General features: G+C 36.6%; 2 protein-coding genes across 2 annotated transcripts in view; both read left to right on the top strand.

The window, feature by feature from the left end:
- Positions 1-1,140, top strand: part of LOC145688285 (mitochondrial intermembrane space import and assembly protein 40-like) — a 28,315-nt gene extending 27,175 nt beyond the window's left edge. The window contains exon 3 of the mRNA XM_081762278.1: positions 220-1,140. Within this exon, the coding sequence (XP_081618404.1) occupies positions 220-460 (241 nt within the window). The 3' untranslated portion in view covers positions 461-1,140. The remainder of the gene's footprint in view (positions 1-219) is intronic.
- Positions 1,141-24,958: 23,818 nt separating this feature from the next.
- Positions 24,959-27,521, top strand: part of su(r) (dihydropyrimidine dehydrogenase su(r)) — a 293,614-nt gene continuing 291,051 nt past the window's right edge. Inside the window, exon 1 of the mRNA XM_081762277.1 lies at positions 24,959-25,108. Within this exon, the coding sequence (XP_081618403.1) occupies positions 25,067-25,108 (42 nt within the window). The 5' untranslated portion in view covers positions 24,959-25,066. The remainder of the gene's footprint in view (positions 25,109-27,521) is intronic.

Genomic DNA, 27,521 nt, shown 5'->3' with positions numbered 1-27,521 from the left:
TTGACTCAATAATAAGCTATCGATAAAATCAGAAGCCAGAAATGAAAATCAAGAATTTAAGTGGTATAATATTTCTGTGAATTTCATATTTAACCTTTTGTGACACTCTCTTGTTAGACGTGTAATAACATTTGAAAGGGCCGACGAATGTGTGCGTGTATTATCAAGAAGTAAATTGTGATGCTCTGTGACAATAATTTTTAATTTGGCTGCTTACAGTACTGCTGAACCAAAGGGGAGTGATTGCTACGAAACGTTCAAAGCCATGCAAGACTGTATGAGTGAGTACCCGTCAATTTACAAAAAGGACGAAGAAGAAGAAGAAGATGAGAATGAAGAGGAAGACAAGAGTGATAAATTCCCTGACGCTTCAATTGAATTAAGTAACTCGAACGATGCCAAAGCTGATACCGATTCAAAATTAGAATCTGAAGCAGCTGACGACCATAGTAAATCTTGACACGCGCTTGCATTGTTAGATGTATTCTAATTATGTTCGCTAAATAGTCGTACTGTAGAAAGTTCTATTAATGTACAGCAACAGTTGATATATGTTGCGACTTGATTTATTACGAGCAGATCAGGAAATCTGTTTGCAATCTATATAATTCAATTTGAATGTTATTTGGATTTCCTGTATTTAAAAATTACGTGTCGATATATGATCTTAGAAAATAAAATATATTTGAAACCTTAGACTTCACAGCTGTCTTTGGGATGTTTAAGGTTTTTCTACAAGTTCTGGTATCACGTTGTAGTGAAATATATTAGTGATAGTCAAAATTGCCAAGTATCCTAGTCGTCTTTGTTCTAATGTGAATATTGACTAGCTTGGAATTGTAATATCCGTTATAAAAGTTGACTTCATCCGATACTCTAAAGTACATACTAAACTTAAACCACAAATTTCTAGCATCGTCTTTGCACTTTAGTGTCCAAAGTATAAGTTGATTTGTTTTTAATACGCGTAATGTAAAGAACTACTACAGGAATTTCAAGACACTTGATGTTGTTTCATAAATACCTGAATGCATTGCGCAGATGTTTCGAACTGTGTCCTAATGTTCATGAATAATGTGTTGTTTCTGTAGCAAAAATGTAAGTCTGTCAACATTAAAATACCAGCAGAAAACTGGTAAACCTTTGTTTTCTTTTTAGAATTGTGTGTGTTTTGGTGAGTGAGCGTGGCTTTTAGTTTATATTTGTAAGTGTGGATTTGGTGTGTGTACGAATGAATATGACAGTGATTACTGATTATCAGTTAAAACAGTCACTTCTGTTATGTAATCACCTAACTTTGTATAGTTGACCCTTTAGGCATTATGTCGAGATAAATGTCTCCTCTATATCTCGTGGGTATGTTATAGTTGATATGCTAAATATTTCTGCATAAACTATGGAGATGATTATGCTAAGATCTGAATTGTTGTTCGAAAGATCGTAGAGATATTGGTTTTTAAAGCTTAGATCAACCACACCTATTAGCGTAAAGCGAATTAAGACCATAACAAGGGTGACTTTTTTTTTTTTTTTTAATTTGGTGTGTATTTCAGAAATTCAAGTTCTTTAAATCCTACTTTTATCTGCTATGTTGCTTTAGTATGAGTTAGATATTTTTCAATCGCAAATAACTAATATTCAAATGGTAAGGTCGGCTGTTATTCACAAATACAGTAATGAATAAGTTTAGTGTAAACGGTTAGTGTACATCTGTTTTCGGTAACTGAAGAAGAAAGAAAAAAAAAAACTTGTCTTATGGGATGTTTCGTATCGGTTATGTATTGTAAAAGCATTTAAGTATTAGCAGAGGACTACCTCTTTTAAATTGACGGAGAACACTTCAGTTAGACTTGTGTAGTGTAAAAGCATTCCATAACCAGTCTCGAGCTTTCCAATCAACTACTTTATTTTATTTTTGTTTTATCTTTCCACTAACCGCTCGAAAACTACAACTTTTCTTATCTGCAGAAGATCGAAATTTTATCTACTCTCTCTACCGACATGAAGAAGTAATAATACTCTCTTCTCTACGAAGATGAAAGCTTCTTCTAACAAATTTGTTCGTAATCTTTAGAATTCATATAACGAGAAAACTCACATATTTGAGAAGCTCAGTCGATTGTCTAAATGCTGTTGGTTTAAATTTATATATAATATAGTAACCAGAGAGAATGCAGTGCCAATAGGAACGTGTAATATTGTGCAGGCTATTATTGTACCTTACTGTACGAACGTTCATAATGTAATTCCTTGTTACGAAAGTGACTCACTATAATGAAAAAACTGCGCGGATATCTGCGTATGTATCCGCATCATTGTAGCTTTTATCAGATATGTTTGTAGTATCTGTGTGGACGGCGGACAAATATGCGGATATTCGTGAAAATACACGAATTTTAACGAGCATTCATCTAAACATTATTATTTACAATTTGTTGTAAAGTATAAATCTGATTTTACGTCAATTTGTGTAAGTTGGCTTATGTTGTTCTTTCTGGAGAGTTTTCTATCTCAATTTTACCTTTGCGTTCTGTACAAACGCACTTACGTTTTATGAGTTCGGAAAATGATTTGCTCTAAAATTAATTAATTGACAGATAACTTGACAGTTTTCTTGTTAGAAATCTGCATTTTGAGGGATCTTTAGTAATTCGTGTTTTTTTCGTTAATTTCGTATATCTGTTCGCATGAATTTTATTACATTTCATTTCATGTAGTTGGCTTACGGTAGAAAGAGGTAGTATTGAATGTTTAGCTTGCCTTCTATAAATATTATTTCATAGGATTCACGAAACTCTAAAGGAGGAATTTACAAGTGTTATAGTTGAAATTACTTTTGAAATATTAATCGTTATGGGACAAACAAGTTTCATATATTTGTTGCCTTTCATTATCTGCGGATGCGGATCGGGATGATGCGGATGCTATTTATATATAGATATATCTGTACAGACCTCTAACTGTAATATCTCATTACCAAGACACGTTTTAGCTGTCAAATCAAAATATTGTCCAATATGTTAACCCTGTATTCCGTGTCGTTCAGCTGAAATTGAGGAAAAAAGAAATAGCTGTAAACAAAGATGTAACTTGAAATATTTTATGGTTTCCGTAAATTTTTACAGCGATTTTTACCCGTATTCGCAGTATTTCCTATTCCTACGTAGGGGCAGAGCCAGTTTCATTCTTGAGCGTGATAATTTTACCAAGGATGTTATAAAATAGAGGATCTGCCTATATGTATCTTCATCCTATTAAATCGATGAAGCCAAAAAACAGTTAAGCATCGGCACGTCTGATTGGCTACTCTTTTCCATCGTGAATGTTGACTTAAAACATTGCGATCTTATCGGGTGGAGTGAGCAGAGTAGGAGTGGCGAAACTGTGACGTATGGCTTCAATATTTTGTTGTAAGGCAGATCCTCTATTTTATAACATCCTTGAATTTTACTTCTTTCACTGGAGACATCATCATACTTAACATCAATTTTTCTTTGGGTTAGAAACATGTTTGCACTTCACAGTTGTTCACTTCTTTTCTAATCGTATTTATTTTAGTTATATCCTTTCTATACAATAGAAGATAATAATATGAAAAGAGCAAATTAAACTTAGAATATAACTATATTTAAAATTCACCAAAGCTGTAGTATAGGTGAAACCTACCTGAAACTAAATAAATGTTTATAAAGAACCTACTTGTAAGAATCAGCTCGAGTAGGGGCAGTGCTACCAGTTGCAAAAATCAAATTATGCTACAAAATAATGCTTGATTTCAGTAATCTGCACAAAAACGTACATATACAGGATGTCTCAAAAGTCCCATGACATAGGATAACTCTGTTATTATCAGAGTTACAACAAAATGTAAGAGGAGAAACTGTCTCCAAATATGATGTTTTCAATCAAAAGTGAAGGATTTTTTTTTTTTCAACTAGACGAGCCGTTTGGGCTGTACACTCTTTATGCGCCCAATGTTAAATGAAAATGCAACGTTGCCATTTGCCTGGACAACACAACATACTGTAAGTGAATTAAATCCACTGTCTTTTACGCAAACGTGTCAATGGCCACCCCCCATGTAAAATACTAACTTCATTCATTTACGTTGTGGGTCCAGGTAAATGACAACTTTGCATCTTTATTTAACATTGGACGCATAAAGAGTGTACAGCCCAAACGGCTCGTCCGATTAAAAAAAAAAAAAAAAAAAAAAAATTCTTCACTTTAGATTGAAAACATCATATTTTGGAGTCGGTTTCTCATCTTACATTTTGTTGTAACTCTGATAACAGAATAACCCTATGTCAGAGGACATTCGAGACACTATAATATATATATATATATAGAAGCAGCCTAAAATATTTAAACGAACATAGACTAAAACTGTCCTCTGTTTAATAATAATAGTAATAGTAATCCCAAATACACACATAAGCACCACCTCTCAAGCTATCAGAAACGAAGAGTTACAGGATTGAAGGTTAAACAATACTATACATAATTAAAACCATGAAAAGAGGTTTAATTCAGCCATTTCAAATTGACCGATGCATGACATCGGAGGAGGTCTTTCAACTCTGAACAGACATATGGAGAACTCAAGAGTACCAAGGACCTAGGAAGCGGATTTTTTAGTAAGAGTTAGTGTTAACTATGTACGAGAATCATGAATCCACGAGTGATGTAAGTGAAAGACCATCGACTCCGCTATCGAAGCTCTGGTTTGCTTGTCACCATTGGTTTGACAAAGCATGTTGGTTTGTCTTTTCTGTGTACTGCTGTTTGTGTTTACTGAGAACGGGAGAAGCAGATGTCTCAGACCGTTGAATTGTAAATAATAGGTTTAATCCATATAACTTTGTCCACCATTTATTGGTATTACCTCCACGGGATAAAAGTAGTGGAGACCGTCGATCTAGCAAAGAGTACATAAAAACATTCAAGCAGATTCATAATCATTTCATCTGTAGCTCAGAAATGAGAGATCACTACATGTAATCTGATAGCGACCTTCAGAAAACCGCATGTAGATATGTGGTCATACTAGGTTAACTGAGATACTTACTAATGTAAAATTCCTAAGCCACTCGACATTTTGTCATGATCACCTGTGTAGCAGACAGTGAATGAGTCTTGCTGGCGAAATATTTTTTGCTCTGCATTATACGTAACTTTAGGAAGCCGTTTTATTTAATGGTGAGTAACTTGGGGACATCCTTTCACACTCAATCCAGCCCAGCGCACGCACAATTTTGCACAACACATACACTCTGAGCTAAATTTTTATTGTTGATATATAGTACATCACCTACTGCGCCATTATTCTCTCATCTATTTATCCTTAGTTTGTTAAAACTTTAATTTAATTCTCGTTAGTATTGGATCATCATTTCATTGTAATGATCCGTTGGGAGTAATTCTCAGTGTCTTTTTCCTTATATTTCTTCTCCGGTCGTAGTTTGCTTTTTATAAAATAAATATGTAGCTTTCTAAACCCTGCATAGTCCATCAACTTGAAAAAAGTGTGAGTTTATTCAGCCTGAAACAGACTGCTTATGGTAGAATGAACTTTAACTATAATTGATGATACACTTTTCATAACGTAAATATATACATATATATATATATATATATCGAACTCCGATAAATAGTACATTCATCTGAGAATAGTATACTTTTCTTATTAATAGTATAGATGATGATACAGTAATCCTGTTGAACGACATTGAGGATAATCAGTAGTGAATTCTTTGATGATTGAATGAGAAGATTTTAACAGGAGATTATTGGTCATAAGGTCTTGCGATGTGGTACACGGCATTCCCAAGTCAGCTGAACGGTTTCTGGTATACTTGAAAGGTGAACATGTTACTGAAGCCAGAACAACGGCATATATTTCTTGCAAGTTTGTTTGTCGAACCTTACTCCGTCGGTCACACTTCCTCCTGCCCAAATATGATCGTTTCTTGGGGAAAAAACCTCGCAGACCTGACTCCAAACTTCATGTTGAAATAAAGACATTGTTTCGGATGTATTCGTTTGCTCATGAATCATAGAGCTGCAAAGTTCCTTAATCATGAACAAACACATATCTACCGGCACACACTATCGAGACCGTGTGTTCTGCTGTCAGTTGAATGTTTAACTCTGAGTTGGTGACCAAACACGTTCCTGAAATGGAATGAAACGTTAAGAGTATTGCTGAATTTGAAGAAAAAGAAAAAAGAAATGGAGGAAATTGTCCAGTTACAATCCCAGTAGTGTATAGTTCATTTAATACTTAAAAGCAACAATGTGACTTTTATTAACTGAATAAGTATACAGAGTGTATTTAAAGTAATGTTGGTTTACAGAACAAAATTCCTTGTTAATTTAAGTTACATATTGTACCAGTTAAGTAATTTCAAAATTGCATCACACTGTTGTTCTGGAAGAGGTTGCCTTTTTTAATAATGGTAACTACAAGCGTATATTTGGCAGGACATTAGTTTCTAGTGCGGGGGAGGGGGGGATCTAACAATCGTCATGAAAACGAATCTACTAAAAAAAAATAATAATAATAATAATAATAATTGTTTTTGTTCGTCTTAATGTCATTGATAGCACTGAACACACGTTCATACTCAGGTGCAGATAATGAGATGAATTCAAGTATCTGCAACTTCGAATCAGTCTGTCGCGGTTTGACATTTGTATCCAAATTAACTCGAAAACTCAAAATAATTAAATAATTCCTCTTGTCTGTCCGGTTAGAAATATCACACACATTAAGTATACTCTTGTTCATCTCATGATTTGTGTCTATTCTCCTTTATTGCAGCTCTTAGTGGACACAATTTTCAGATCATTCACGGCTCCTCACTTTTGTGTTTGACTTCCCTCTGTGTGATGCATGAGTTGAGTATACAAAGATCTATAATGATAATGTGAGGAAAAGTATACAGTGCTTGAGAACCAAGTGAATTAACCACATAGTCCAGGTCCCTCCTTTCAGTACATACTTAATAGTGTGGCCAACTATTCACAAAATAAAACTGGCTGAACGAGTTTCTGTATTAAGAATAGAAGGTAATGCAATTTTCCAGTCACAATAATAAATAGAATACGCGTAAACAATAGCAGATGGCTACAGTGGTTTATTATTTAAAGAAATTCTTCAGTATATTGTAATTTTTTTTTTTTTTTTTTTTTTTATGTAACTGCATAACACTGCTATTTAAACTAGAGAGTTTCTGAGATCTTCATTCTTTTCCAGCTTGACATTTAATCCTACGACGTCTTATTTGAATGCATATGCTTTGAGAATAGGAAAACGTATCGACAGCACACAATTTCCCTAAGTAATATTTTTCTAAGTGCTAAGGAATTATGCAAGTTCCATAATACTTTCAATAAGATGAAAAGATGGCAGAGAGCTTTTTTAAGAAACAAAATATATTTAAGGTGAAGTATCACAGTACGGAAAGATAATTATAATTTAATTATAGGTTCTGATTTAGCTTGCTGGCAAAATGTATTTAAAACTACTGTTTATTGTAACACCAATACGTTCATGAATTTATGCTGAGCTGTGGAGAGTAAAATTTTAACTTCATTTGTACGTGTTTGGCTCCTGCACTTAATTGCAGCAATGATTATAGTATATATATATATACGAACATCATGTAAAAAAGTTGTATTATTTTGACCTTTTCTCGTGGAATGCAAAGTATGTCTCTGTCCAAAGTTAAGCACTGACTGGTAAATATTAATTTAGTCGACATAGACGAGGAACGAAACAAAATGATTACCATTAGATGTGAATCAGTGTGTTTGCTTTATAAAGAGAACATTTATATATTTACATTACTTATTGGTTTATGAAGGGATTCTTCAGTATTAAGTATCACGAGGAATTACTAAGTTAAATTACATCATAATTTAAAAAAAATAGCAGTTTCATTGGGATTATAATAAAATAACACTAGATGTTACGTTAATTGATGTGGCAATTCCTTAAAAATTTCTTGACCACAGAACTCGGCTCGGAGCACAAAAATTCACATCGTTGTTATTTATCAATAGTTAGTTATGAGAAGTTGAAATTCAAGAATATAAAATTTTTCATTTAATTTTTGCATACTTTTCAGACCGGAAGCTGGTTTTCCACGTTGGTTCATGTAACTTCTTAATTGATAATTTGAAGTGATTAAATTAGAGATTAACACCAATTTACAGAACTGAAGCTATATGAAACGAGACCTACTACTTAAACTGGTACCCGAACCACTACTCGGGTTTGTATCAGAAGCAAGCATCCGAACCGAGAATCGAGTCCGGAACTACGATTACACAAACTACACGCTTTAACCTCTTGTCTGCAGAATGTCACTGTAACACCCTGTTTCACTTAGGTTGTCTAATCTGCTTAGGTTTCAAATGTGTATCATAACATGTGGATATTTTCTGCTGAATTTTTGTAGTTATGAGTTTTCAACTTTCGTATTGTAAACAATGTGTTGATGTCACCAGCTAATTAATCACAACACAAGAGTTAACTGAGAAGGAATAAAATGTGTCTTACAAAGGAAATTGCACCTAAAATAATGGAATGAGACCTTCACTCAGTCCATGGTTACTCTGGAACAAATATCTTGGTAAATTGATAAATTCTTTTAGGGTGAAAAAAGACTGAGTGAGTTCGACATCATTTTCGTACATATTCTAAAGTTCCAAATAAACTATTGGTTATATATACACTGACCAGTCAAAACATTATCTACCTTAATATCTGGTAGGTCCACCTTTGGCTCGTAGGGCTGCAGCAATGCGGTTTGTCATGGGAGCAATGATGCCACGGAAAGTGGCTGGAGACATGGACCACCACGCCTGCAGACTAAAGTCACCTTTAATTCTTACATATTCCGCGGGGGGAGGTCTGATCTAGAGTTCAATAACATCCTAAATGTGTTCAATTGGGTTAATATCGGGTGAGCTGGGGACCATTGCAGCAACTAATATTTACCACTATGCCCCTCGAACTACTGCAACACAACGTTGGCCTTGTTACAAGGAGCGTTGTCCTGCTGAAAGATGTGTTTCCCAGCTGGAGACAGCCGACATGAATGGATGAACATGATCAGCAATGACTTGCAATAGCTAGGAACCTTCGTGGTCCTCCACACGCACTTATGGGTCCATGGATGATCATGTGAAAGTTCTATATCATAACTGAGGCACCACCAGCTTGTCGCCGTTCTATTGTGTACGTCTCAAGCAGTTGTTCATCTGGAAGACGACGAATTCTAACCCGGCCATCGATGTAATGAAGACAGTAACACGATTCATTTCTGAATGCAATGGTGTGCCATTGTTCTGTGGTTCAGTGATGATGGGTACATGCCAATTCCAGTCGTAATCGATGATTTCTTGCGGTTGTCATTGCTACACGTGTGGGACGTCAGCTGTGGAGGCCCATACCTAACAGTGTAAGGTAAGCAGGGTGCTTAGAGACACTCCGTGCTTTGTTCATTGTTAGTCTGCTGTTATTGTGCCACAATTTGCACCATAGCATGTTTTACCTAATTCAACATTCTACGACGTTCCATATTTTTAATGAGATGTGGCCGTCCCTCATCGATGTGACCGTCTTGTTGTTTGTTGCAGGTTTCATCGTCCTTTTCCCACCTTTCGAAAACAATAACCGTGGCAGATCGTGAACACCCGACAAGTCATGCTGTTTCCGAAATGATTGTTTCTAGCAGCCGTCTGGTCACCACAATCTAGCCACTACCAAACTTTGAAATATCGTCGGCCTCTATTTCTACGCACAAGAACCATACTGGCTGTACGACTGGGGTTCCTATCACCGTGTGGCGAGCGGTTCTGCTGTGCTTCATGACTTTTACGTCAGCTGGATAATTTTGTTCCAAAAGTAGCGAGTGGTTATAATGATTTGGCTGATGAGTGCACTGGCACAAAATGCAACAGTCTATCCTCAGATTTCTGCGTGGATGCTGATATCTGCATCAATATAACTTCTTGTGCATTTTGCGGGTAGCGGGTGAAATTGTTCATGAAGAAATAATATTTTGATTTTTCTTCGAAAGCAATACAAATTGTTGACGACTTGCACTACAGTGTGATTACTCCCGTTAGAACAAATAACCGTTAGAGCAAACTTGTTTCTTTTCATTTTTCTTTCTTTAGAAATCCCAAAACACACGTAAGTATAAATTTGTAATGAGTTTGAGGTTGCTTAATGGTCTTTTTCAAGGACTTTTTTTTATTTATTTATTTCTATGTCACTTACGTTCTGAGTAAAGATGATGGTTTTATGGGTAATGTGAAGAGATTTAGCGATGTGTTCTAAAATTATTTGACAGGTATGGTATTACCAACTTTATTTCCTTGTGAGGAATATATGAGGACCACGAGTACGTATTTTTTCCTATTAATTTAGTAATTTGTGTCTGTTTTGCATTTTATTTATGGTAGTTTTATTTACAGTCGAAAGAGATTTATTTAATGTTTTGCTTGAATTTGATATTTTATCATAGGATCACAAAACTACAGAGCATTTATTTACAATTACCATGTTAGAAATTACAGTATTTTTGAAATCATAATTGATGTAGAACAAATAAGCAATATGTATGTCTGCGGATGCGATTGTTTTATATCCGTGAAGACTTCTATCTGTCCTTTAGTTGGTTTATGTAAGGCGTTTCTCTCAGTGGCCTTATACAGCCTCATGTTGTTTCATATTGGCTCGAGTTTGTAATTAATGTTAGTTGGATTTGAGTTTAGCGTCCCTTTCAGTAGCGACTATATGAGACATGGACTTACAGGTTCAGCGGGGTATTTTATTTTTACATGAGTTCCAAGTGGCAATCAATTCCGGATCTCCCGCGCCAAAGATATTGAGTTAACGTTTTTGTGTATGTCAGTATTATGTATTCTACTGAAGAAGTGGCGGTTAATTCAACGAAACGATTGTTGGATAAAATTGATGAACATGATGTTACATAAAGTAAAACGTTAAAAAATACATAAATGTGCAGATTTATTTAAAATTTTCAATAAATGTAAAACTATAAAACAATATTGACTTGGTTTTGAGTTCGAAAGATTGGTCATTGAACATACTAGTAGATTTCTTTTATTTCATTTTATTATTCACCCTTTGATACCCTCAGGAATATATTCCAACTTTGCATTGGACTCGATATATATGATGTACATTACTTATTAATTATTATAAATTTCGAAAAAATCCAGAACTAAAAGAAAGACAACAACTTGAGAAACAAATCATTTTAACTGCGATGGTTTCCTTCAGGTGCATAAGTGTTTAGAATGAAAGTGTATAAAAATATACTACTTAAAGCAGATACAACAAATCATGAGCCACTAAAAGTGTAAATATCTCTTGCTAAATTCTTACATCTTTGAAGAAACATTCATTCTTCCAGATTGCTGTTTGAAACATTATTATTATTTAGTAATAATAATATTGTCCCGATATTGAATCTATCGGATGAAAACTCAAATGGAATTACTGTATTTTACTGGAAATTCATCACACATTAATTAAATTTTCAGCCGATAGACTTTTATGATCCCTCATATCCACTCAACCAAATAGATTAAGGAAATTCCATTATTCGTCAATTTTGTTTCGTTTATATCAAAATACAAAACCACGACACATGGAAGTTTTCACAATTCATGTTAAAGGATACATATGTTTAAATGGTTAATAATTCTTGAGTTGCTTTTATGGCTCCACATTTTGATTTTCACCGTTTATCTGTCAGCGAAATGCTCATCGATTACGTTATGCAACAAAAACAGCTAATTTTGTTTCGTTTTTCGGGCCATCTTATCAGTTTTTTTTTTTTTTTTTTCTGTTGTATAAATAGTTTCTTCAGACGGAGAGTAAGTGCTTTTTACGTATGGTGTTACTGTGAGGTAATGTTTAAAGTAGCAAAGTAAAACTTTCTCACAGAGAGTATTTAATGCAGTGTATGAATAAAGTCTGCAATTGCGGAAATCTCTTCATTTCACAATGACTTCACGGTTTCTAGCATTTAAAGATGTTTACGTTGGTAATTCCCTACCAATCAGTGATGCGATTTAGCCGTGTGAGCTTGAAACATCATTTCTATGTTTTTGTTTAGGGATCTCTCTTCGTTTTATTTTTTTCATTCCATATTTTTTTTACAAGTATCATCAGAGTATAAACTTAAAATGGCCAGCTTTCATTTCAATAAGGTCAGGAGCAATTTATTTACAATTGTAATTCTATCATCATTACACTTAAAAATTTGCTAAATAATTCAGTTGTGAATTATTATCTCTCTTGTAGCTGAGTAGTTAGCATTCTATCCTTTGATATGAAAAAAGTAGGGTTCAATTAATGTTCAGGTCCCGTGTTAAATTGTAGATCCATGCCTTACGTAACTTTACTGGTGCAAGGGGTGTTGAAACTCCAGTCACTCCAGAAAGTATTTATTGATTGGCTGCAGTGCAGTAATTGTTTGCAATTTTATCTTCAACTAGTTGAATATACCCATGCTTCGCACGAGGGCTGAATTTGGAAGTCAACGCCTGTGGGAGTATCACCATTGATCTCAGCGACCGCGAAAGCTATGGATTTGATAATAATATCGGTCATTTTGGGCTATTTTTTTACATGTCTTGGTATCCCCCCCCCCCTGACTCCCGACCCGCATACAATTGTAACTAAATTTGCAAATCGTCGCTAATGGAAGTGTCACCATTGACTTCAGCGACCGCGAAAACTATGGATTTGACACTAATATCGGTCATTTCCTACTACTTTTACATGTCCCCCTTAAACCCCCCTGGTTCGAATTTTGACAAAAACGTTTAACTCTGGTCTGGAGCCTGGACCAAGGTAATCGTGACTAAAATTTGGTAACTCTCGGTCAATTTATCTGGTTCCCAAGCCGGTTCCGGTAAACGCCCCCACCCTGACACCGCCTATTTCGTAACTGAAAACATGTAGTAACAGGTTTGGATTACTACGCGTATGATTTCAGAATGTTCATGTTGAAGATCACCTTTAAAATCACTAATTGGTCATGAAATAGAGTTGCAAATATTTGTAAAAGTGTTAAATATCATCTAGTCATTCCATCGCTGTCATAGATGCTATCGGGAATTTAGTAAAACTACCTAAGTTCATTGGAATATTAAAATTGTAGGTTAGAACAGAAATAATATGATTTGATTTCCAGGTAATTTAGCATAACATTATTGTTATTACTTTAAAAAAAAAACTAGCCAGAAGGCAAGCACCCTGTGAGAGGGTTACGCCCTCTTTTAGAAAGGAGATATGGAAAGGATTGGCGGGATTATATTTATTATGGGTGGTCGAAGGGATGCTACATAATCTTTATTGTAAGAGAGGACTTAAAAAAACGCTGCGTTCTTTAACATTTTAAAGGAAAAGGAAACAGAAGTACACTTAAGATCATTAAAAGAATACAATCATATACAGGGAAAATGCCATGATAAACAAATAGACGAGAGAGAAAGTTCATAAAAATATAGTAAATGTATAGAGCAAAGTGACAATAATCATAGAAGGGAGATGTAATGAGGATGCACGATGAGGTGAAGTGCGGTGCAGAGGGTGAACATATAGGTTATGTTAGAGACGAATGAGACTATCTTCTGGTCTAGGGGCTACTCTAGACCGTGATGAAGGACGGATGAAGCCCATGTTATGGCAATGAGGAGTTAGTGTGCAGATAATGACGGAAAGGTATGAGGAAGATGAGTATGAGTGATGTAGTCGTTCAGAAAGAGAAGTTGTGGATCGTTTGGGGGGTAAAGAGAGTTGATAAAGAGTAAATAATAAGGAAAGGGGGGTGTGATAGTAGCGTACAATGGAAGGATGAAGGGCGATGTAATGCATGACGTCGTATAGAAGGGGATGTTGTGATTGGAAACGCTTGGTGATGTACGTCTGGCGGAGTTTTCAATGTAAAATGCAAGGTTTGGAAAGGTGATGAGGCGATAGAGATTTTGGAAACTTTATGCTATGGGCTATGCGAAAGGCGTGCCTTTCCAAGATTAGTAGTTTTTGGTAATATTTGAGTGGAGCAGACATCCAAGCGGTGAAGCCATATGTTAATACTGGGCGAAGAAAGACTTTATACGTATTTAATTGGTATGTGGTTTTAGACCCCATGTTGTTCCAGTCAATCGTTTAAGTAAATATAAACGGTTGTAAGCTTTCTTAGTGACTTGTTGTACATGTTTGCTCCAGGTTAAGTGTGAATCAAAAGTAATGCCAAGATACGTAACTGTTTTGCTAGGATGAAGGGGAACAGAATCTAACGTTAATGAAAAGCGATGTGGACTGCGTCTCACACGAGTGGTCTGTTTGGGAGGTGTGAAGACGATAGTTTGAGTTTTGGCGGCATTGATGGTGAGGCGCCAGCGGGTGCACCAGGTGTGGAAACTGGTAATAGCAGTTTGAAATTTAACGTTGATTTGCTGAATGGTAGGTCCTAGTGCTAGAAAAGCTGTGTCGTCAGCGTACTGAAAACTGTAGACGTGTTCAGGAAGCTGTGGCATGTCGGCAACGTAGAGAAGATAGAGTAACGCAGAAAGAGCGGATCCTTGAGGAACACCTGAGAGTAAGAAAATTGGATGAGAGAGACTAGAGTGAATGGATATGTATGTGATTCGGCCTGCAAGGAAGTGTACGACTAATCTGATGAATTCGATCGGGAACCGGAGTTTGTGTAATTTGTAAATAAGACCATGGTGCCACACCTTATTGAAGGCCTTTTCCAGATCAAATAGTACTATTCCCTGTTCAGTGTAAGCTCTAAACTCCGATAAACAAAATATTTGTATCCTTCCGCTTGTCACAAATATGGTTGGCTAGTGATGCATCACTCCCACTCCCCAAGGGGAGGAGCAAATTATACACGTACATTTTCACAATACCGTCTCGCGTTGACCAGATAATTACAGCAGCAGCAGAAAAGAAAAAAAACTCGAAGGATTTAAAAAAAATATATTTGAATTTCGCTGGTAAGCAATTGTTGCTTAGTGAATAAAGGTTTACCTTGTTGGTGTTTCACCACAATACTCGCGGAACCGGGATTCATGCCAGCCGTCTTTCAGGCTTGAAAGCAGAACACGCGTCCACAGTTTAATTGGCGCCATAATTACTGCGCATGCTTAGTGTTTATTTGTATTGTTTCATTAACCACACTCGATTGCAGTATTATTAGATAATCCGTATTATATTTTTGTCATTTATAATAATGTAGCAGTTTTATATGGAGCTTCAATGTAAAAGTAATAATCCAACCACATGAACTATTTTGCGGAGGAGTACAAGCGTCGGTAGGCCAACAGCAAATCAGCGAGATTTAGTTTCACGTAGCTTTGTTTATTGCAGTTTAGAGCTTACGCCGAACAGGGATTAGACATGATGGTTTGATGGAATTGTAGTGTTGCGTGATGATACTGGTGAAACGTAATAATTGATCATTGATGGAAAATGATGGTCGAAATCCTGCTTGGGTGTCTGGAAGAAGATGCCATCTGTGAGATAGAGATGAAGCCTTTTGACGAGGATGCGTTCTAATATCTTACTAAAAGTAGGGGTAAGTTGTATTGGCCTGTAGGAGCTGATATCTTGAGGTTTATTGGGTTTGAGAAACAATGTTTTGGGTTAATGTTTTGGGCCTTTTCCAAGGCAGTGGAAAGAAGCCAGTTCGTAAGACGAATGTATATATAGATGCTAGAAGGAGAAGCAATGTGGGCGGACATTCTTTGATGTGGCGGTATGTGATGTCATCTGGACCTGGGACAGTGTTGCGTTTCTTCTGCATGACGAAATGAATGTCATCAACTGTGATGGGGGCTGGTATGGGCGTATCGTTAGGTAGTTGATGCTGAATGTTTGGTTGTAATGAAGGTGCAGAGAGATGTAGGCGATCTGCTGCGTGTGGAGCAGCTCCGGAAGTATTTGGAGTGGAGATCTGCTGGAGATGATTGGCGAAAGCATTAGCTTTATCTCTGTCAGTGGGAGCCGGCTGGTCGTTAATAAGAATAGGATAGGAGGTTTTTGTAAGCTTGCCGCATAAGGCATTAAAGCGTTTCCAGTATTTTGTGGGATGAGATATGTCTGCTAGGATGTTACAGGCTTTGACCCAGCTGCGAAGTTTGTAGACTTTGATATAATTATGAACTGTACGATGGAGTTGGATGGCGAAGTGACTCGGGATTGCGGGTGCGATGATAATCATGGAGGAATTGACGGGAGCGTTGGATCATGGTGAGATACTGTGGTGGAAGTTGGGGTTGGTAAGGAATAGAATGACTGACTGGAATGGTAAGTCCGCTAGCTTCTTGGATTGCAGTGGTGATTTATCAACTGTGATGTTTAACTCGTCCTCTGTAGTTGGAACAGTGAGGTGTTGTGTACGTTGTGAGAGATGAGAGCGATATTGTGGCCAGTTGGCTTTGTCAAACCTCAGGCTAGGGCGAGGTTGTGGGCGTTCGTGGTTTGCTGGGTAGTGTGTACGGTAGGAAAGTTTAATGGGTGCGTGATCGTTGCACAGAGAACGTCAATGTGGCAATGGGCTGCTAGAGTGGCTGAGGTGATAACAGCATCAGGAGTGGTATTTGAGATGGGTCTTGTGGCTTTTGGGAGAGCGTGAAAATTGTCGCGACTTTGTGCACTTCTACTGTGGAGATTTAAATCGGCCAAGATGATGTAATGGGGGTAAGTATTGGATACATATTGTAAGAAGTGAAATGGAATAGTATGACCTGGACGAACATAGATGGTGGCAAGGGTGATGATGATGTGGTTGAAATACATGGTAATGATAAAATGTTCAGGGATTGGATGGGTGGTATAACGGTGGTGACGATAAGGCAAATGAGAGCAGAGTCCTATAGCCGCACGTTGGACCGGAAGAGAAGTATCATGACGGGTGATAGTGTGGCCCGGAAGAGGACAGGATGATTTTGGTGTGAAGAATGTTTCGTTTAACAGAAATACCATTATATGTTCTTCTAAGAGCAATTGTTCGAAAAGTAGTTTGTTTCGCTCGTAGGAACGAATATTCAGAAAGAGGAACGTTAAGTCCATGATCAGATGTTAGGGTCTTGGCTATTTGGTTGCGAGGTATGAAAATGAACTGTGGTGCCAGAGTATGTTGCAGTGAAATTAACGTTAAATGTTAGCTTGGCTGCGTATATGATTTGATGGAGAATATGGGGGCGTTGGAATGGATGAATGTTTTGGAGTGTTAAAGTCAGAAAGGTGAGAAGCTGGCTGATGGTGATAGGAGCATCATGATCGTGAGGTGTGTCTGTAGCTGTAGACGAAGTGCGTAATGGTGCGACAAGTTCGGGATGATCCACTGGAGGTGCAGGCTTGGCTTTGCATTTATAGCTGTACGTTGGATGTTTGTCTTGACATGTGGCTCAGGTGGGTGATTGGTACAGATTCGTGCAGGCACATGTGGTGTGCGATCAAGCGCAGTATCCACATTTGGTGTTGTTCTTGCAATCTGCGGTGAGATGGGTGTTATACTCCTGGCATTGCTCACATCGAAGTGGAAGAGGACCATGAGAACGAGAGGGTTCAACTCGATGTTTACGGTTGTAGATGTATGCTCCGTTCGTCAGAAGATCATCGATCGTAGCTTGGTGGGTAGTAAGCACTCTCATCATATAAGTTGGTCCCTTGTCATTGCGAACCCGCAGTACTTTTGTAATTATATGTCCTTCGAGCCTTAGTTCTTCTTGGATTTCTGCTTCGGTGTAGCTGGGTTCCACTCCGTGGATTGCCACTGATAGAAACGGGGTCCGATGAGGAGGTGATGGTTGTTTCCTTCTGCTGTTGTTGAGTGCTTGGAGTTGTGCGTTTGGCCCCAAGATATCAATCGGGTGTTTTTTCTTGATGGTATTTAGCAGATTAGCGTCGTTGGTCTTCAAGGTGATTCCATTGCGGGTATGCACTATCTGAGTTATTGCTGTTCGAGGAAGATATTTTCGTAGTTGAAGCGAAACAAACTTGGTCGTTGAGAATTTGGCATCGTAATTCGTCAGAAGCATTGAGTAAATAGTAGAAGCAGGAAGGTCGGTGTTCTTGGTGCTGGTATCCTGGCTGGCATCGATGGCGTCCATATCTTCTGTGGATTTAGTAGAGTGAAGATGATGCTTCTTTTTAGGTGGTGAGTCTATCAGACGTTCAGCGTAGCTTAACCCAGCAACTGGTGATCGAGATCGGACGGAATTTGTGGACAAAGCTGATGCAGTTGAGTCGCCAGAAATTGTACGTTGCTTCTGATGGCTAGTTGTAGATGGTTGGCTGGATGTCGGCCGCGATCTAGTCTTCGTGGGGCGCACAGCCGGTCCGGGAACAGTAGCCGGTAAGCCTTCATGTCGTCCCTTATCTTTAGTCCTATTAACGTTGCGTGGGTCAGGCATAGCAAGATCCGTCCTAGTGGGCCAGAACCCAAACGTGAAATGATGAACTAGATGATGAGTGTAGATGTGAAGATGAATAGGTAAGAGTACCAGTTTGAATAGTACTCAAGGTTAGGTAGTCCCTCTATCAGACCTGTAGTGCTATTCGCCCTTGGCTGAGATAAGTCTGACTGATAATACTCTACAGTCTGACGCAAGAAAAAACCCAGGATGAGGAGCAGGAAGGTATTCAAAAGGCAGCTGTACTGACGTATGGTACGTCACAGCTGGTACGATCGAATTAAGCATCGATCGGAAGTATGTTTTATTACCTTCTCATGCATACTAACACATGTAAACGTACATAATTTCTTTATGTGAATCTTTTATAATTTGGTGTTGTTTTCATATCTAAGAAACTTCTACAACATATTCTGTTAATTTTTCGAGTATGATGATTTTGAGACTTATTATTCCTTCTAATGTACGAGAAGTAGGTCGGCAAAGTGTAATTCATATTCGAAAGCTTACTAGATAACTAATTGTAAAGTTTTGTATTCCGTAAAACAAAACCCTTGCAAACGAAAGCTAATTTTACATTTCTTTAAACAGGTTAGTTGGAAGTAAGTTTTCTTATACGTATTGATTTTGCTTTTGAGTATATGCAGAAACGAGAAAAACAAAACAAAAAAAGAATAAAAAGAAAACAAAATCTCAACATTGACATTTTACAACTTCATTACAAGTATTACTGTACAGTAATACTACTATGCTGGCTACATGTATACAAGGATTCATAAAGGGAATATGCATTTTATAGTGATTCGTATGGTGAGATGGATATGAATAAGAGAGCAAAAATGATTTGCAGTTAATGCAAGACGACAATACTACAAAATAACAGATGCACCTGAATGAAACTGATGTTTATATTATTACATGTGCCATGTTGGACAAGTTTCAAATTCATTCAAATTTCCCTAAATAATGTTTATTAAGTGTGTATATAGAACTAGTGGTAGTAGTAGCACAAAGGAAGTATTTTTTGTTGATATACTGCAGAAAGCACAAAAACGTATACCAATTTCCGCATATTACGATTTTTTCTTTGCTTTTCTCTTTTTTAAATAAAATGTGTGTACTAAACTTTCTTTATAAATTGAGTTATATAAAATAGATATAATTTACTGTTGTTAGTTGTGTAAACCGTAGTGAGCATCAGTTTTTTAATATTAAGTACAAGGAAATAGTCAAAGGGAAGACAGCCGTACCGTTATTAATGCAAGAAATGGGAGCATCTTTGTAAATTGTTTTCAATATACGTATTTTTAAGGTCATACTGCACTTCTAGTGTTCAAGATTCATTTTAGTAAAGTACTGAAGTACTGTGACTGAAGAAGTAATCAGACTAAATAGTATGTTTATTTTAAGGATTTTCATTATATTATCGACTAGCAGCGTTCACCCCGCTTCGCTGCGGTCACCCCGGAACGCAATAAACTTTGTTACTTAGATAATTTTTACTTTTTCGCTTTCAAGTGATATGATAAAAACCATAGAAGATTGCATTAAATGTTAACATTATATCGCCTGTCATTTATGTTAACCCGCCCCGCTTCGCTGCGGTCACCCCGGAAGTTTTCGCTTTCAAGTGATATGATAAAAACCATAGTAGATTGCAGTAAATGTTAACATTATATCGCCTGTCATTTATGTTAACCCGCCGAGTGACACGGTCATGCGGGTTGCATATAAATACGTTTATTTTTACCTATGATGAACTAACAAAGGATTTGTACGTTATGGACACTTGAATGGTCAATTATCTCAAGACACTGGTAATTAAAAATTAAAGTGATATGATAAAAACCATCTAGGGTCCAAATCCTAATAACCCCCCAAAAATAAAAGAAATTGGTTCAGCCGTATTAGCGTGATGAGGTAACAAAGGATTTGTGCGTTCTCTTTTATATATATAGATGTGAGATTTATCCATGTTTAAAGAAAATGTATTAATATTCAGACTGTGATGCTTGTTTATCATCAGCAATACGAAAAGCCCTGCAGCAGAACAAAATGAACTAGTAAAATATTATATAGTAGTTGTACTTACAAGGAGAAGGGAGACTTTGGTAAGTGAACTTCGCGGCCATTTTTTGCGAGGTGGTAGTGCACATTTAAAGAGTTAATATTACAAACTGGGAGGGCGCAATGGCCAAAAATAACCGAGAAAACCCTTCTTAAAGTTTTCTGCTCGCCGCATATATCGTAAGACGTGCCAACTTATCAAGTTACGGCGTGACAGAGTGAGAAGAACCTGAGACAAGTGCAAAGGGTCCCGGGTTCGATTCCCGGTAGAGTCGAACTTTTTTATTTTCGTTTTTTGCTTCAACCAATAAAGTAGCCATTTGTAACTATAAGTAAAATATTAATTCACCATATGTTTATAATGTATTAAAACAATAGAAATTTTCAATCACTTGTAAAATCTTTCAATATTCCATGTTAGCTAGCAACAGAATTTAATCTATTCCGTAAATATACTGGTATCACGAGTTATATTATGGTTACAACAGTCGCTGTGTAATAAATGTTCTTGACGCTTCTCGTCTACATCTGTTGTCAGTGTGCGAATTACAAACGAGTTGAGGGGGGAATCCCTTTTGCTAATACTGGATGTTGCTATAACCAAAGATTTCCCCCCTCATTCCCCTTGTAATTTGTACACTATCAACAGATGTAGACACGAAGTTTCCAGAATATTTTTACACAACGAATGCGGTAACAATAATATTTACGGAATAGATTAAATTTTGTTCCTAGTTAACATGGAACATTGAAAGAGTTTACAAGAGGTTGAAAGTTTCTATTTTTTAATACATTATAAACATATGGTGAATTAATATTTTACTTATAGTTACAAATGGCTACTTTATTGGTTGAAGCAAAAATCGAAAATAAAAGTTTAACTCGAATGAGAATCGAACCCGGGACCCTCTGCAGTTAAGTCTCAGGTTCTTCTCACTCTGCCAAGCCGTCACTTAATAATTTTGCGCGTCTTACGATATATGGGTGAGAAGAAAATTTTAAGACCTTTTTTTTCTGTCATTTTTGGCCATTGCTCCTTCCTAGTTTGTAATATTAACTCTTTAAATGCGCACTACCGCCTCGCAAAAAATGGCCCCGAAGTTCACTTACCAAAGTCTGCCTTCTCCTCGTTAGATTTACGTGGATTCTTGGTCGTGTCAAAATATACGTAAATTATCATAAGCAATTTGTACGTAATGTAGCGTTGTATTTTGGGTTCATTGTTAAATACTAAAGCGATTACTTTATTACTCTTTAGTCAAAGTTAGTTGAAGTTTTCAGATTAGATACAAGAAAACATAGAGATTTATGATTATTAAATTTTGCTCTTGATATGTAATTTGTTTTCTGTCAATAAAGAATATTGTTTCCACTCGCGTTTTATTTGCCAAAAATAAGCAAGTGATAAGACAGATGTTTGCGGTAGAGCTCTCACCTTTGGTGAGGGTCCCTAGGTCGATCCCAGGCCGTTGTGATGGACATTATGTTCGAGGGTTTTTCTCGGGATTCTTCTATTTGCTCCCATATTCTCATTTCTACCGACCCAAAGACACTATCTGGTCCGATTGGAAAAAAAGATTGGCTGACTGTGAAGAATTACCTGTAGTGTCTTTCCAATTCACTGAAGCAGTGTTTCTTTCAGACATGTTTTTGGGGGGCACTGCCCCTCCGGAGCTCTGAGAGTGCCCACCGGAATAGATTAAAATATTAGTGTATAACATTTGGGGTTTAACGTCCCTTTTAACAGAGAGGCTATATGAGTAGTCTATAACATAATAAATAGAATTGTACCAGCAGTGCCCCCCCCCAGAATACTAAGTGCGTCGCCCCGGAACATTGTTTCTGAAAGAAACACTGTATTGAAGTCCAATAGGTCGAAACAATAACTAATTTCAGCGATCTGACAAGGGAGGGTCACGAAGTGGCTCCGCTGAGATCCGAACGAGACAATTTTGTTTGCATTTGATATATTATAACTAGACGAATCCCAAAGTTAGACGTGCCACCGGGCGGAATGTCATGAGTTACAATATATTTTGTAATGCTAAAGCTACAAAGCTGGCAGAATAGTTTGAACCGGGTCATTTGTTGGGAAACGGTTGGGTAAATGGAATGCTTGGCGAACACATATCCCATCATTTTCAAGATACACTTTTTGGGATAAAAAAAAGTTTGTCCCAGGCGGGGTGCAACTCAAAATTTTCAAATGGCAAGAGGGGTTAAGTAGCACATCGTTTAAAAGCTGTTGTTAAATAAAAGAAGATGGAGCAGGTCTCGGCTTTCTACGACATTCCTATGCAAAATGTTGGCGTGTCAAAATATAAACAAAAGCTTAGTTGAAAATCTATGGTCACCTTGAATCCAAGACGGCCGCTTAAAACCTATGTCATTCATACCAGTACAAATCTAAATCTATTTTTCTCTATTATGTATTTAGAAACAGTAGGAAGACCAAAGAACAATTGAATTTCGATTCACGTCAACTATTATTACATTCCGTAACAACACATATATGTTTTGTTCCTAATGCACGTTCATCAAGGTTCTCTCGATATCATTTACGTGAATATAACGAATATGCGATGAACACAACTCTGACTTCCTATTCATACTGCTAAACAAAAGTTGCATATATTCGGGTATTTTTTTTTAATTTTGTCATACGTAGTTAATATATAAAGGACTTGCTGCACCAGTCAGGTTGGGGGCTCTATTGTAACGTACTCGTGATGGTTACATGTGTATGCTATTCGTTGGTTTGATCGCAATAATTCAAGCAATACCAAATAATAATAATAATAATAATAATAATCCTTTAGTAATCAATAATTATAACAATTGAGGATATATGAAGTCCTGACATAGTGAGAGGCGAGGGCACTCACTATACATAAGCGCCTCGAATAGGGAGAAGTGCAGAGACTCACTTTAATCAAGCATTCCGTTAAAATAAAGGGGTTTCAAATCAATAGAAAGGGATTTCAAATCGGTCTGCAACTTTCTCGTAGTAATCTCTGCCCAGTATAATTGTTCTTGGCTAAGTGCAGAAAATTTCAAACCAAAAGACATTTTGTAATTGTAATCGCCATATTGAATCCGCCATTTTCAATTTTGTAATTTTGAAGTCAGATTCTGAATGAGCTGTCGTAAAAACCCCCCTGTCAGTATGTTTTCTTCTATATTACATGATTGTTTTTTTGTCTATGCTTGGAGACCACCCCTAACGTTCAAAGGATGATTTCTGCCCTTAAATCTTCACCATTGCCGAAACAAAAAATACGTGTCGATTATTTTTCGATGTTCTACAAGTATGCAAAGTTTCATTCAAATCGGTGAGTGATACTTCCGGAAGTCTCCTTGTTGGGCATTATCAGAAATGTAGCACTCTGTTTTCGCAGCACTAAACAACATTTGCAAATGTTAGTTACTTCACAATGAAGTATCCATATGTTAATGTGCCGTAAGAACATAACTTTCAATGTTGTCTATCTGCTATAATACATTAGTCCAATAGCGAAATGAAGCTCACCATACGAACAAGCAAGAAAGTAAACATATAATATTGATACTCAATTGCTTCAGCGTTGTCTAGTGTTGCCAGTGTGGGAAGTTAAATTTCCCTCCGACGGTCATTTTTTCCTTCTTTCCCCTAAAAATTTCTGAACCTTTCGTCTCTGACGCGGAGAAGAGGCAGGGGTAATTTATTTTATATTAATGAACGTTTGTGTTTAATATACGAAATGTATGAATATAATTATCACTAACATTATTATAATCAGGAAACTTTTTTAAAAAATATTTTTCCAACCTCGTTCCAGAAAATTGAAAATTTGAATTACATTTTTAAATTATTTGCAAAAATTATATTCGTTTTTCCGTATCAGTTCTTAATTTTCTAATTCAGCTGGAAAAAAAAAAACTTTCAGAATCATCTGTTAGTTTTCAGGAAAGAAATTCAAGTTGGACAGTGTTAATTGTGTGTAAAGTGAGTGAAATTAGATTACCTTTCTAGTTGTTTATGAATATATCAGATTTTAAAGTTTTAAGTTGCTCTTTGACAACTAATTGTTTTTGCTATGTTCTAGAGATACAAACTGAGTTTTTTTTTTTTTTTTTTTTTTTTAAAGAAATGGAATGTCCCTCCTATTTAGCTTTTAGTTGAGTTGAGATATAGAACACTCTCAAAAAGAAGAAAACTAACGTTAAGAAATTAACTATAAAATACATGTTTAAAAAGTTCCTACATTCTCTTACTAATGTTTTTAGGTCATACAGTCGTGATAACTTTATCATTTGTGTTCATAATTGCATCTTTTTATATCCAAGCATTAAGCTCGCAGCCAAGGACATTTTAGTAGAATTCTTACGCCTCAATTATACAGTTTTGTCATGCAAACCCACGTGATGTATATGTCACAATTGTTTACAGAGAAAGGTTAAAAGTTGATCTCCTTTAGTTGTTGGCGAGCTTTTGGACTATGTAGTGGCTAGTTAGTTTGTTGTTCTTTACGAAATCATGTCGCACTCCTTGCTAAGCAAAGATGTTCCAGATATTGAGGTAACATTGAATTAAATACTAATACATATACAAATAGTATTAAGTTCTAATGATAGTAAAAAAAAAGTATATTCGTGTGCGCATTATTTGTATTTGTTTGGTAGACAGATAAAAACTTACAATATCTTCAAGCAAATTGGTTGTATTTCCCCAAATTCAGAAGGGTCGCGTGGTGCAGTTCTTAGAAGCATATAATCATTTTAAAGAAATTTTGTTTCCAGAAAATTAAATATTATCTTTCAAGTATTATTATATCATTTTTTAAAATTATATTCGTCGGATTTTTTTCCGAACCCGAATTTCTACTAAACCCGAATTTTTCAGGAATTGCAAGTTACCGTTTATAAGATCACTTTGAATGTGAGAGAAAATGATTACCGGTATCTTTTCATTGGTTTTCATTAGTTTAGTATAGTGTGACACTGTACAAACAGAAACAAAGAACACATATATTGCGAGCTAATGGTATGTGTATTTGATGCATCCAGCATTTATTTCTTCATTTAAATGCTGATTTGTCCAGCATTTCTCTCACTAAATTTTAACAAACTATTATCTTTCTTTCATTGCGTAATTAATTGCAATTTCGTTCGACATTCTAACTCCCCCGTAACTATATGGTGAGCGTACGCGTCTTCGGCAAGGGAAACCCGGATACGATTCCCGGTGGGAGCTTATGTAGTTCGGATTTCATGTTAAGCCATGAGTCCACGTCTCATATAGCCTCGGCACTGAACGGGACGCTGAACTCCAAAACAGCGAACCAATATTCATTCTACATTCAGGTGGGCACCCTGGCTCAATTGTAGGGCGTTCATGTTTGGTGTGAGTGATCCTTAGTTTGAGCCCTTTACTACGCGAGTTTGTGATTGGCAATATCGTGTTCTTGGGTTTTCTCGGATTTCTCCATTTCCTAGCACATTCTCATTCCACCAGTTATTTCATAATCAGTCAATTTCATTAATCATTAGTCTCCTTAAAACTAAAGGACATAATCGTGAAGTCTAAAACTAGAAGTTCCATTTCACTTTTCGTTTGACATTTCGTTTTCTAATAAAGGTGCGTTTAACATATTTTGGGGGAGTGATCGCGTTTAATGCGGCAAGATTGCTAACTTATTGCGTTGCTTAATTCGTTAGGACATGAATTCGTTTCTTGTTTTAGTGTAGAATTAAAAGTCATCCCTTTCTCTGGAGCAAGTTTTCTATCACAATGAGCAAAACAAGTATCTCAATTATTATTTTAAAAAGTAGTGTATATATACAGGGTGTTAATGAACTATACCGACAAACTTTAAGAGGCGATTCCTCACATCAAAATAAGAGAAACAGTTCATATTGACCTATGGCGAAAAGTGCATAGTTTCAGAGCTAGGGCTGTTTAAAATCGCGAAAAAGCCAAATTTCAAGAGGCCCTGTTTCGAATTCGAGAAACTGTGGATGGTGAACCTTAACAGCGTAAACGAAGACATGCATATGTAATCCAAACATGCATATTTCATTAATGTTCAATGGTTCAAGATTATTCCCTGCAGGGTAAATTCCCAGACATACCAGCAACCGAATTTTCGGATACGCTCTGACTTCATGATTGGTCCAAAGTGGGCAAACGAGAAGCCTTGATAGCAGTGAACACGAAATCCTTTGGCGCGATGTCGGAATAGTGTGGTATGTTAGCGTAAGTATCCTGCATTTCCGGTTACCAGCAGGAAAGTTTGCCATTTTGTTACATGTCCAATCAAGGTTGGAAAATTACCGGGAGACAGTTCGTAGGATCATTATGGTCGACACTGGACGCCATATTGGAAAATGGCTAACTTCTAGCAAGTTAATCTAAATATTTCCATGAAAGCTTTAGAAAACACTTTTCTTCTTCTCCAGGCTGCTGCCAAACAGAATAAGAAACAGTTAATAGCAAAAATTTTCCGATTTTAGTCATTTAACCCTTCGGGGACCGATGGAACAGATCTGTACCATAGCGTCGACCTTTGGAATTCGCCTTATAAGTCTCTAGTTAAGCTTTTCACACCGGGTTTTTTGCATTTATTCAAGCGTGGAAGCATCAAAGAACGTGTTTCATGAGCATTTTCCAGTCACGCGTGCGATGCCTACTGGTGGTAACGTCACGAATATTGAAGAAGAAAAAATTGGGTAACTTTTAGAGCATTTTTTGCAAATTTTGACACATTCGTATTTATTCTAGGATCATGGTTCGTACCTCGTTGTGTTTATAATGAAGTACTGTTTCCAACTGTACCATTACAATTTCCTTATTGTGTATCAAAAGCGAGAAAATCGCGTAAAAATTGAAAAATGAGTTTTTTTCAAGAAAAATTCCCTTTTTCGGGATTTCTCCCCGTCAGAGCCACGATAGGAACATATGAGTGGTACCATTTGAAAGCTATCCTAATTTG

This window comes from Thermobia domestica, chromosome 6 (genome assembly GCF_964235325.1).
Source record: "Thermobia domestica chromosome 6, izTheDome1.hap1.1, whole genome shotgun sequence".
NCBI lineage: Eukaryota > Metazoa > Arthropoda > Insecta > Zygentoma > Lepismatidae > Thermobia > Thermobia domestica.
This window is presented reverse-complemented; position numbering and strand designations above follow the sequence as displayed.